The sequence below is a fragment of the Coffea eugenioides genome, chromosome 5 (assembly GCF_003713205.1).
Source record: "Coffea eugenioides isolate CCC68of chromosome 5, Ceug_1.0, whole genome shotgun sequence".
Classification (NCBI taxonomy): domain Eukaryota; kingdom Viridiplantae; phylum Streptophyta; class Magnoliopsida; order Gentianales; family Rubiaceae; genus Coffea; species Coffea eugenioides.
The window spans coordinates 50954205-50967071 of NC_040039.1; the positions used below are offsets into that span (position 1 = coordinate 50954205).

General features: G+C 34.2%; 1 protein-coding gene across 1 annotated transcript; it reads left to right on the plus strand.

Moving 5' to 3' along the window:
* The first annotated feature begins 87 nt into the window (after positions 1–87).
* LOC113772152 lies at positions 88–6590 on the plus strand. The gene is made up of 8 exons (XM_027316719.1): positions 88–609; positions 1315–2013; positions 2387–3752; positions 4417–4730; positions 4841–5041; positions 5582–5739; positions 6058–6149; positions 6227–6590. The coding sequence occupies exons 1-8, from the start codon at positions 145–147 to the stop codon at positions 6277–6279; spliced, it is 3348 nt and encodes a 1115-aa protein (XP_027172520.1). The 5' UTR covers positions 88–144; the 3' UTR covers positions 6280–6590.
* Positions 6591–12867: the final 6277 nt, after the last annotated feature.

The following is a 12867-nucleotide window of genomic DNA, read 5'->3' on the forward strand; positions in this document are numbered from 1 at the left end:
AGTCGTGATGCTAACCAGATGGGGAACTTTGGAATTGTTATTGTTGATGACCCAGTCAACAACCAATCTGCAAATCCCAGATCAAATATAGATGATGCTGCCTTAGAAAGTTTACTCACCAACCCCTCTGATTGTGTGGTGGTTATGGAACCGAAGCAACTTGTCTTCGATGACAAAGAAGAGTGTAACTTGAAAGACAAGTTTTGGCCCACCATGGAATATGAAATCCTGGAAAGATCACCACATAAAAAGTTTTATAATTCACTACACTCTGCTTCATCGGTCGATTACCAAGTAATTTCTGGTGATATGATTTCTAATAAGCCGTCAACAGTTCAGCCAGATGTTACAAAAGAAGATGAAATTCGTCAAGGCTTTTCTGAATCCAACAGTGAGAATGTTGATGTACAGATGAAACAAAAGGAATCTGATGAATATGAGGAAATCAGTCTGAACACAATTGCAGTTGATTCAGAGAAGATGCTACATATTCCGGATGTTAAGTATACATGTCTGGCTATGGAGCCAAATGAGGTAGAGAACCCTTGTTTAGAGAATCATGTGAATATTTATGCTGAAGAAGTCTGTGAACCAGAGCTGCATAAAGAAGTAAGTGCCTAATTTCTTGCTTGTTTGATTTTGATCCATGTACACTTTGAGCGTTGTGTTGTTAATTTTTAGACGAGCTTGCAATTATCATTCACAAGTAGGTCAATCTTTTTTTTTTTAATTTTTTTATATTGGATTTCTGACTTCTATCTTCCTGATGGCTGGATACCAATCTTCTTTCTGGCATCTATTTCATGACATTATCAAATTAAGTGGTAGGTGGATAAATCCAAAACATTGGGTGATATTTTTTAGTAGCCATAACATTTAAACGGTAAAAGTTCTGACATAATCAGATTGTAATATGAAGCTTGTTCATGAGAAAATTGATATTTTTGGCAGTAAAGGCCACTCTTATTTTCTAGGCTAACCTTCAATCAGGTGTTCACTTCTGGTTTAACAGGCATATACTATTTTTGAGGTTTGGAAGGCAGTCTTGAAAAATATCTTATTTTCTGATTTTTGAGATTTCTTTTTTCTTTAGTCTGTGGATCACCTTCGCTTTCTCTAATAGCATTGTTTTTGTTTGAGAAAAGCTGTGGAACATTTGGAGGCCATTTGTCTGATCGTATTTATTTTTATTAGACTGATATTAGTTACATCACCATTTAGTGACTTGGCTTATTTCTTCTTTAATTATGAAATTTCTTTCTACTATTGAAATTTTGGTGACTCAGGCTGTGTTTTCTTTTTCTTGTCTAATAGGGTAACTTCAGTTATAAGACAAAGGAGAGAAGCCCACGTTCCTCCCACTCTTATGGAAGCAAACATTTTAGCAAATCTGATCTGTCATGCCCAGCAACTAAGGCTATTGGACTGTCAGAAGATTGTTCAATCAAGGAAGTGGAAGCCCCTGCTCCAACAGACATTATAATTGATGCAACGGGACAACATTGTCCAGGAGAGAATCTGAATTTATCATCCGCTGGGGCTAAACTCTACTCTGGAAATTTGAATAATGAGTATGGTAGCCCGAAAGTTTTGGGAAGTTCTAGTCTGGGAGGTAATGACTTGCTTACACCTGGTTCAGTTGGATTTCCACTTGATGACCATGAGAGTCTTGATCTCTCAAAATCAGAGGAACCGAAAATTGCAAAGAAGTCAGTGGTTCAAAGAGATCTTAGATTACTTCAGGTGGCTTCATGGCCTAAGAGTAAGAGGAGAAAGATTCAAGATCAAGAAGCAGATAGTTTTTCTGCTTCCCCAAGCTTCAGGGTAAAAAAGCATTATCCTAGTGACTTGAATTCCACAATTATGAATCTAAAGAAAGCTGGAGACAATGTCGTTAGTGTACCAGGGCATGCATCTCTAGCGAATGACAGTACTGAAAAAGAAGTATACGAGAAGATGGCCTGCCAATTGATTGAAGAGATAGAGCCTTCACCTAAAGTGCAAAGCGAAAAGGTACTCTTCTACATTTTCGTTAAAATACACACGTGTATACAGAGACAACAAACATGTATGTTAGACTAATCGTCTGCTCAGTATGGAATGTCAAATTCTATATGAATCAAAAGTAATGGGCCAAACTGTCAGGTCATCCCTGGAACTCAAATTTGAGACATATTTAGGGTCCCATATTTAGGTTCCAGGTCATCCTGCAACTCAAATTTGGAACTCAAGTCACAAAAAGGGTCCCATATCGGCCCTTCACTCTCACTAAACACAAAGAAATGTCAATCTTTTTTGTTTGCAAGACTGCATGTTCTCGCAAACGGCTCTCTCAATTAAAATATATGTTGTCTGACATAGTTGTACGTTGCCACTCTACCTGCAGAATGCGTTGAACTCCAAAGGCCACGGTGAACTTACAGAAATTTCCTCCTCTTCTGCACTTAAACAATTAGGGGAACCAATTGCCTCAAATTCGATGGAAGATTCTGCTAGAGCTTCCCAAGGATGTTTATTTGAGGAAATGAATTTGGCAGGTACAAGTAGTAGTGCAAGGAGAGAAGGTGATGAAGGGGATGGCCAATACTTGCTGCATCATGAAGGGGGAGATAATTTGGCATATAGCGAAGGTTTGACAATGGAGAGAAGCCTCTTAGAAGGCAAATCTTATTTGGGAGACAAAAGCCAACCTTCTTGTGGTTTAGTTTCGTCTTCAACCAAAAAAGACCCGAATTTGACCCATCCTGGTGAGATGCTGCCTGTGCTTGAAAGTTTCATCATAGAGCCACAAACAGAGAATGCAGATGTGAACATTTCTCGACGTGAAATCGACTTTGACAAGTTTGAATTTTCGAGAACTTCAATAGAACGTGCTAGCATCCTGGAACAGATATGCAAGTCGACTGTTATGCAAACACCTCTGACGCAGTTCTCATCTGCTCTCAAAGTGCATGGATCTCAGAAATTTTGCCACTCTGTACCCAATGGTCTTCTTGAGTGCATGGATCTGAGGAGCATTTTGTCTTTAAATGAAGATGCCCATAACCAACTTAGGGTCATTTATGGGAATAACTCTGACTGTAATTTGCAAAAGATGTCATATTCTGATCGTCTTTCTTATACGGAAGCTCGATTTTGTTGGGATTCCAGAAATCATTACAGATCTCCCGTTGGAAAGCTCTGGGAGAGAATGTCTCAACAAACTGGCAGCTCAGAGAAGCTATTGGGTTCAAATCCAGAGCTTACATGCTTTCCAATTGAGGAAGATCCCAGTACTAGCGAAGAAAAAGAGAATACAAGTGGCGTAACAGAGAAAATTCAGGAAGACAATGGTTTGCTGAATGATACTTGTGCAAAAAGAGAAGTTCTTGCTGACATAACAGAAGCAAATGCTGCAACATCATTCTCTGCAGCAGAGAAGTTTGTAAATAGAGCTACTGCAGATTTTGTGAGTACAGAAGTCAGCTTCAAGGGGGTTCATAAAAAGGTGAAGCCAAAGCTACAGAACTATAGTAGAAATAAGAGCGTGGAGAAGGAGAATGATGTGTTATCAATTGCAAGTAATGGGATTAAGAAAGCCAAGGAATCAACAAGCAGAAAGTTCAGTAAGGCAGATGCATTATCCAAAACCACTTTGAAGACAGAGAGGCAGAAGCTCTCAGAAAAGAATCCCAAGTACAACAACATTGTCTCCAATGTAACTTCTTTTGTTCCCCTGGTCCAACAAAAACAAGCTGCTGCAGTTTGTACAGGTAATTTATCTTCTTACTGGACGAATATATATTTGGCATCAATTTTTCTTGGTTAACGAAAGTTTCTTAGAAATTTTTTTAGTGGATCTCCTTCTGCAAATTTTTCTGGATAAGACGTCAATCATCATTATCAGCCTAAGCTATATGCATCCAATTTCAATGTGAAAGCACTATTATTGGTATTTGTTTACTTTAGCAAGATAAAGTTACTGTGGCAAGACGAATTCTCACTCAATTTTTGCAATTACCCTGTCTGATATTCTCGTGGATGTGGTGTATATAATAATTTTTATTATTTTACCTTAGAATCTGTGTCACTTGATTCAAATGTGTCTGAGCTGAACTTCAATCTTCTTACTCATTCCAACTTTTTCCTGAATTTAGTTCAACAATGTGAAACTAGATACATACTGCTCACATATCAATAGCATTTTTATAGTTTTCATCTCATTAAATTCTGAAATATTCTGGCTACTGAATGTCTACATGCTAGTAGTTACCAAAGATAAAGCACTTTGAAGTAGCCTGGCTAATTGAACCTCTCTTTGGTTGTCTTGATGAATGTTTCTCTTTCTGCGGTTTTAAGGTTCTATTATTGTTAAGAGGTGTTTCTCGAATCAACTGTTTGCTTGATTTAAGAGGTTTGGCTTCTATTACCTTTCAGGAAAGAGAGACGTCAAAGTGAAAGCTCTAGAGGCTGCTGAAGTTGCAAAGCGCCTTGAGCAGAAAAGACAGGATGAACGGAAGATGCGGAAAGAAGCGCTGAAACTTGAAAGAGCTAGGATAGAGCAAGAAAATTTGAGACAAATGGAGTTAAACAATAAAAAGAAAGATGAAGAAAGAAAGAAACGAGATGCTGATATTATAGCAAAGAAAAGGTTGAGGGAAGAAGAAAAAAAGGAAAAGGAGAGGAAGAAGAGACAAACTGAAGAAGCACGGCGACTGCAGAAAGAAGAGATTACATTGTGCTCTCAGAAGGTAAAGAGAAATATTGCTGTGTGATGTATGACTCATTATTTCAATTGTCTGCAAGCATTTTCTTTTTGCTTTAAGTTCAGCATCACTGAATACATGAAATTTCTTGTTAGGGTGGGAAAGATGATATAATGAAGAAATCAGACAATCTGTTAAAGAAGAGTCAGAGCATGGTGCAGGAGAGCAGATATGACGTTATGTTGGAGAAGCCAGACAATAACATGAGGCCAGAAGAATTAACGGTCGATTTCCAGCAAGCTGCCATCTGTACTGAAGCATGTGGTACTTCTGGTGATTCCTGTCAACATCAGAAGGTTGAAGCTCTTATCCTGGAAAGTTTCAATTCAGCTGAGTCTTTATTTGGATTTATGCTAATTATAATAGGGACACAGCTACCTTTCTTGTTATAAAAAGTACAAAAAAAGAAAAAGGAAAGAAAAAGAGGATATATTGCTTTTCACAGTCAGCTGCTGTCCACATTGCATCAGGACCAGTATATTTCAGAGGAGAAAGGAACTGATGGATTCCCTGTAATATGCCCTGCACCTGTAATGATAACTTAACCATCATTCTAGTAGCCTTTTTTGGTTTAAAAAATCTCCAAATGAACAACTTCATCATGTTACAGAGTGAGGAAAAGAGCATAAAAATGTGCTTCGACATTCCAGTTTTGTGCATTAATGTTGTAGGAATATCCCTTTGCCTTTCTGGAGTCACATGTAGTAAATTGCTCGTGGACTCCAGCGTTCAGTGTTTTGTGCTTTTAATCTGTGTCTTTTAATGTCTATTTGCCTAACATACTCGAGGATTGTTTCCCTAGTCCATGTGCTTACGTCTGCTTCTTACTTATTCAGACAATGCCCGCTTTGGATGAGTCTGCAGCAAAGGAAAATTCAGTTGTCCAGAAAATTCCAGAGAAATCATATGACATTTCACCGTATCAGTGCTCAGACGATGAAGATGAAGAAGAAGAAAACATACCCAACAACAAATATATCCCGTCCTGGGCCAGGTAACAATCTATCCCACGATACTTCTTACAAGCTGAATGGTCTTGATAGCATGTGATATTATGAATCTCCGAATGCTGCTGTTGGGATACTAGTTGAAGTTGACTTATTGTTCTCTGCAGGAATCTTTTTACTGTTCATTCTTTCTAGGTCTTGCTTTTGTGATTTACATATTCATTTGGCAATGAACCAAGCCTATTTAGTTACTTCATTTAAGTCCGTAATGACTGTGCAATTAGCTTTTCTTAAAGTTTGTATACGATTTGGACCATTGTTCTATAACATTTGAAATCCTACTAAGTTTTGTTCGCCCTCTGCAGTAAAAAATGTGTGGCTTTCGTCCTCCCAATGCAGCAGAGAATTGATCCTGATGTAATTTTTCCTTTAGAAAGCTTTTGCACAATTGATGAAGGTATGTTTACTTTAGGCAACGTGATGACAGAACGGTATTACTCTTTTTTATCTGAAGAAGTGTTTTGCCTTTTGCAGTCTATCCTTCACCAAAAGCTATAAGAGTCATGACAAAGAAAGGGCCAAGGTAACAGACATTCGACGTTGGCTGCTGCTGTTTCTTGTATTGTTCTTTGATGCCAACGGAGGACTAAGAACATCTTCAACTATCAGGATTTAGTCTGACTTAATTTAGACTCCCCTCCTTTTCATAGATAAAATGTAGTATCAGCAGTTACATAATTCCACTATCCTTACGTAGATGTGCAAAAATGCATGATGGCCGTCCAATTTAATTTACGTGGACGGCACCCCTTTCTTTAGAAAAAAAAAAAACGAAATTACGTTTAAGATGTAATGAAGAGAAGGACAAACGTACATACACGTTTCATGTTAAGCCTGATAAAGGACTTATCTTGTCGCATGTTAGCGCAAATGGAGAATGTAGGAAGGACTGAATAGTGACCAAACCCATTAAGAAATGAGCCCATTAACGGGTCTTTAACATGGGCACCCAACTTCAGGGGTGATTAAAATTTGAGGAAAATCATGGCAGCTCCTGAGAGAACCTAGGCTGCTCTGAGTTTATTTCATCTATTTATTTGGAATTTAACTAAGAGAAAGTATGGTGTAGTACTTCGTGTCTGTGCTGCATACTTCGCACTTCGCAGTTGGTTCTTTTTCTCAATTAGTAAAAGTTTTTGTCGAGTTACTTTTCCCGAAGAGTTTAGCTTAATCATCTAACGGCCTAAAAAGGTACAACTGGAGTTTGGGCCAGTAATCACATGGTTTTCGGTGCTAAGATTCAATTCTTCTGTGGGGCCTTGGTTAAAAAAAATATCAATTTTCTTTATGATCTTGAACCAGTTGTATGCGCTCTTTTCTAGTGTCACTTATATTTCAATTTCCAAAGCTCGTGACAGTGAGCAATTCCAATGCGAATTTGGAAGTATAAAAAAGTAGGCTAAGTATCCTTTCTCGAGAATCTTTCCTCTCTTTAATAAGATTATTAGATTGTTTAGTATTGTTTGTGAGCTAAGTGGAATGAAACAGATTTTGGTTCAAATTTAATAATAATGTCTCTAGTGAGCCTGATGTAGATGCAGTCTATTTCTCCATAAACGCACATATTAGTTTACACTGAAGGACGCTTGAGTGGCCTAAGATTTTTCTGCAAATGTTGCTAGTTATTTCCTTCTCAGGAGAATATGCATTACTTTACATACTAATTTTAACAAACTGGAAGTTGCAAGTTTCTTTTTGTCTAGAGTTTCATGCGGATGACGAAGATGCACGCCCTGTACTTGAGTCAGAAAGAAACTTAGGTGGCGTTTGGTTCGCACATCGGTATCAGATTCGGATTTGGAATCGGATATCTTGGGTTTGGAATGAAGTCATTCATTCCAATACATTTGTTTGGTTCAAGTACCTGGAATGTGTATCATTACTATAGTTGATGTTTGGTTCGTCGACTCTTTCGGAATGGAATATAATAAATATATTATAAATCCCATCGTAAATGATAGTTATTGGCTCTTTGTAAATGGGATATAAGAAATCTTCACTAATTAAATATATTAGTATAAATGTATTAGTAAATTTAGTCTAACTAATTAATAATTTCTATTAGTAAACATGTATAATTATTAGTATAATTGATAATATTAATTATATTACATAAATTAATATACATTATATAATACATATAAATAATAATAATATTATTATAAGTTTGTAACTAATTAAATTAAATATTATATATAATTAAATATAAATATACAAATGTTATAATATAAATATATAAATATATAATTATATAATATATACAAATATTAATTATAATAATATTTTATATAAATATAATATATATTACATATTAAATATAGTTATTATTATATATTATTATATTTAAAATAATTATTATTATAATTATATAACTTATTAATATTACATACATGTATATATTATAATTATATGCACATATAATATACATTTATAAATATACATATATATTATAAATATAATATTATATAATAATAATAAATTTATAATATATATTATATAAGTATAATTATATTTAACTAAATAATTATAATATATAATTATATAATACAATAACATAATTATTATAAGTTTGTAACTAATTAAATTAAATATTATATATAATTAATTATAATTATACAAATGCTATAAAATAAATACATAATTATAATTATATAATATATAAATATTAATTGTACTCATATTTTATATAAGTATAATGCATATTAATATTAGATATAGTAATTATTATATATTATTGTATTTAAAATAATAAATATAAATATAAATATAATTATACAATTTATTAATATTATATACATGTGTATATTATAATCATATGCACATATAATATGCATTTATAAATATACATATATATTATAAATATATTATTATATAATATTAATAAATTTATAATATATATTATATGAATATAATTATATTTAACTAAATAATTATAATATATATTTATATAATGTACTAATATTATAATTATAATATATTATATATATGTATATATTATAATATATAATATATATAATATATATAAATATTAATTATATCATTGTATAATTATAATATGTAATTGGATTTGTTTCTTGGAATCAAACTTGGGAATCGGACAAAACCCATCAAAATACTTGGGAATGGAGAAACACCAAATTTTTAGAAATCATTCCAAAATTTCAATTCCCATTCCAGTGAACCAAACACCATTTATGGGGTTCATTCCATTCCCCGAATCCGATACCCTCTTACCATTAGTAGTGTATTTCCTGTGCACCAATGGATTGCAGTTTTCCAATTTTGAGTTTTTTTTTTCACGACCATGACCATCTAGTGAGTCAAATGACCCATGGTCAAACCAGGGCCCACTGAATAACGGCTTAATTGAAAATTTTGTGGGCGCGTCCTCAATGTCATGTTGACATAAACGGAGTGGACCCAGTTCCGAATCCAACTCCATAGTTGATGACTTGATTCCATTCCAAAGAGAGGCAGTGGCCGGCTGTCCTGTTTCCTGCCATGCATGAAATTGCAGTTTGCAGGGACAGATTTTTACGCTTTTGGGATCACATGAGAATGCGTACGAGCTAAATCCAATCAAACGCACTTAATATATAGGGATAATTTCAGAAACCTCCCCTGAGGTTTCTGACACTTTCACTGACATCCCCTGAGGTTCTCAAAATTTCACTTACCTCCCTTGATAAAAAATTGGGCCCCTTTTCTGACGTCATCAGGGCCAAAATTACAGATATATCCCAAGTAGTTGGGGTTAATTACTACCGTTTAGTTACATAATGGCATCTGATATGATTAATTAAGCTTAACAACAATAATAGAAACTTGATTCCTGATACATGAATTAATCCAGTCATTTTGGGAGTAAGGCGCCAATTGAGCTGCAATATTGGCGCCATTTTTTGTGCCTGGTGTGATTTGACAAGAGGAAATAACAAGATCACATATAAGATCACTTATATGTGGTCTTATACGACATTCTGGATATAGGAAAAGAAACAGAGGAAATAACAAGAACAAAAATGGAAAGGAAATTGTGATCAAACCAGTGGTCCTAATATGCACTGGAGTAGCGGCAACAAAGTGAAGAATTAATTGTTACTAAGCTCCACCGCCAACCCTCCATTTCGAAAAAAAAAGACAAAAGCAAAACAAAAGCAAACACACGAAGCGCAGAATAACGTTGAAACCCGCAAGCGGGAATCTGTGTTTTTTCTATTTCAAGGTTAGCTCGCATGCGGGTTAATGTTATATTTGAGCGCGAGAAGAAAAAATTGGTAATTAGGCTCTTTGGGCATTATAAGTAAATATTTAAATTAATGGCAGTTTTATTACACCAATATTATTGTATTATCATTATTATGATTATTGTATTATTTCTTATGCAAATATAACATTTAATTATCCAAAGTTTGATTTTATTTTTACAATTTATAAAATTTTTATCACTTATATAATATTTTTAAAACCCTAATACATCTAAATTTGATTTTATTTTTCAAATTTATAAGATTTTTATTTAAAAAAATGGGATACGGATAAGATATCCGGTTGGTTCGATTTGCATAGGTGCATATGAGAATATCCGAATACTCCTGAAACCCGCAAGCGGGATTCTGTGTTTTTTCTATTTCAAGGTTAGCTCGCATGCGGGTTAATGTTATATTTGAGCGCGAGAAGAAAAAATTGGTAATTAGGCTCTTTGGGCATTATAAGTAAATATTTAAATTAATGGCAGTTTTATTACACCAATATTATTGTATTATCATTATTATGATTATTGTATTATTTCTTATGCAAATATAACATTTAATTATCCAAGCAGTTTGATTTTATTTTTACAATTTATAAAATTTTTATCACTTATATAATATTTTTAAAACCCTAATACATCTAAATTTGAATCTAATTTTCTACAAGTCATACTTATAAATGCGAAATCTAACAAAAAAGTTAAATACAATTTTTGCAGGTCAAATTTAACAAATGCGAGCTATTTGCAAAATTTTAAATATTTGCAACATTTTTTAAAACAAAAATTAGAAGCTTTCTGCAAATAATTCCCTACCTCTCAAAAAATACCAAAATAAAAAAGATAAGAGCTCGCATTTGCTTCCTAGAAATAATTCCCTAGCTCTTAAAAAAGGAAAAAAAAAATTGAGAAGAGCTCGCATTCGTGGAATGCGAGCTCAATAACCAGAGCTCGCATTCCACGAATGCGAGCTCTTGTAAGCTCGCATTTGTGAAATTCACAAATGCGAAGACCCCCCTGACGGAAATTAAACCCAAAATCACCCCTTTTGTAGAATTTTTTTAAAATTCATCACAAAGTTGGAAATTTCTCAATAGAAATACAACTTGTCTGGATTCCTTTCACTCTCTGATATCATTACGGTTGCTTTGCGATTACAGCGGCAAAACCTGTTTTTAATGGAGAAAGATGTAGGTGAATTCCATGATTCTCCCCTATGGCTTGAAGAGGCCATGGTTGCAGCTAAAACTTTTTACTCAGAGCTCTAATTGTAGCACAGCAAATGCACTTGTTATCACTCCAAATTAGTAGCAAAGAATGTTAATAGCTTGAAACCTCAGAGGTAGTTAAGTTGCTTTGCTTTATATGCTATTGCTACTGAAACAGCAAACCTTCTGGCCGTTGCAATTTGCAGCTAGCCGTTGCAAAATCTGCCAAATAACTGTTGCATGGCACATCTGGTGCATGCAATTTTTTGTATTGCACTTACCCCCCCTCAACTTTACTAATTAGTCCAAATCATTTATTCTTCTTTGAATCTTCTACTAATACAACTTCTGCAAAGGGTAGCTATGGAATAAAAATACCTTCTCACACATGAAAATAATATTTTAATCTGATTTGGACTGGATTGTTACCACAAAATCAAAAGCAAGGGAGGTAAGTGAAATTTTGAGAACCTCAGGGGATGTCAGTGAAAGTGTCAGAAACCTCAGGGGAGGTTTCTGAAATTATCCCTAATATATATCCACCAAATCATGCGCACTAGATTGACTCGGACACAGGGAGGGAGCGAGCGAGGTTGCCCATAAAGGAATTTTCACCTTACGCTTGGGATTACTTGAAAAATCAGAAATGGAATCCGATTAAGCAATGGAGATTAGGTCATATACCCTGAAATAGAATAATAACAGAAGCACAATGAGGAGGACAAGGGGCCTGGGAGGTCTTTTCAAACCAGAGTCACTAAGAAATACGTCTACCTATTAGCTTTAGTTGAAAACTTATATGATCCCTGTGGTTAAAGAAAATTTTTAATTAGATAAATAATGGTATATTTTGAAAAGCGATAGTTATCGAATATGACAAAACTAATAACAGTACATTCTAATTGCAGCACAAACTTTTACATTTTATTTTATCAATGCTTTTACAATTTTACTATTTTCAAAAGACCCCTACAGATGTCAATTGAAAATTACCCAAGAGTATACATAAGTTGTTTCAAATAAAAGAATACCCTCCAACGGTTAGATATAGCAACGAGTTAATTGCACAATGTGTTAATATATCTTTGTATTAATTGTACAACAAAAGCCACACTTCAATTAAATATGTCTATAACATCATTTCGGTAATAACACCAATATATAAACTTATATGAGTTATACTTTGTACAAAAACAGTTGCAAAATACTTTCATATTCTAAAAATACTCAGATGTCTCCATTAATTAAAGTTTTAAATGTACCAAGATGAAGGCATTTTAGTAAATATATCTCAACATATGCTACCTTTAGTTGTACAAAAAATTTAAAAAAACTGCACAATATTTCATATTTTTATAAATTCTATAACCATGTGATTGAAATTCAAATCCGTTTTTGACCGCAATTAATTCGTATATAGTATAAGCATTTTTTTTTGGGGGGTGGTGCCTGGTGTGCGTGGCTGGTGTTTTATCAATCACCATCAGCAGCTCAGCAACTTACTTAACCGACAACTGTGATCAGTACTGAAGTCCAAATGAAGTGGTCGTTTATCTGTCCGCTCCCAAAGCCAGCCTTCCTATATTACCGTTACGGATTCGGCCCATCAAGACTTTAAAGATTTGGATAAAAGACTTTTAAATTTTAATCCCTCC

What these genes read in the sequence shown, in the direction of transcription:
- LOC113772152 (XM_027316719.1), top strand. Translation starts at nt 145, where the DNA reads ATGGAACCGAAGCAACTTGTCTTCGATGACAAAGAAGAGTGTAACTTG. An exon ending in CTAAAGTGCAAAGCGAAAAG is followed by an intron (nt 2,014 to 2,386) that starts GTACTCTTCTAC and finishes CTCTACCTGCAG; the next exon opens with AATGCGTTGAACTCCAAAGG. An exon ending in TATATCCCGTCCTGGGCCAG is followed by an intron (nt 5,740 to 6,057) that starts GTAACAATCTAT and finishes CGCCCTCTGCAG; the next exon opens with TAAAAAATGTGTGGCTTTCG.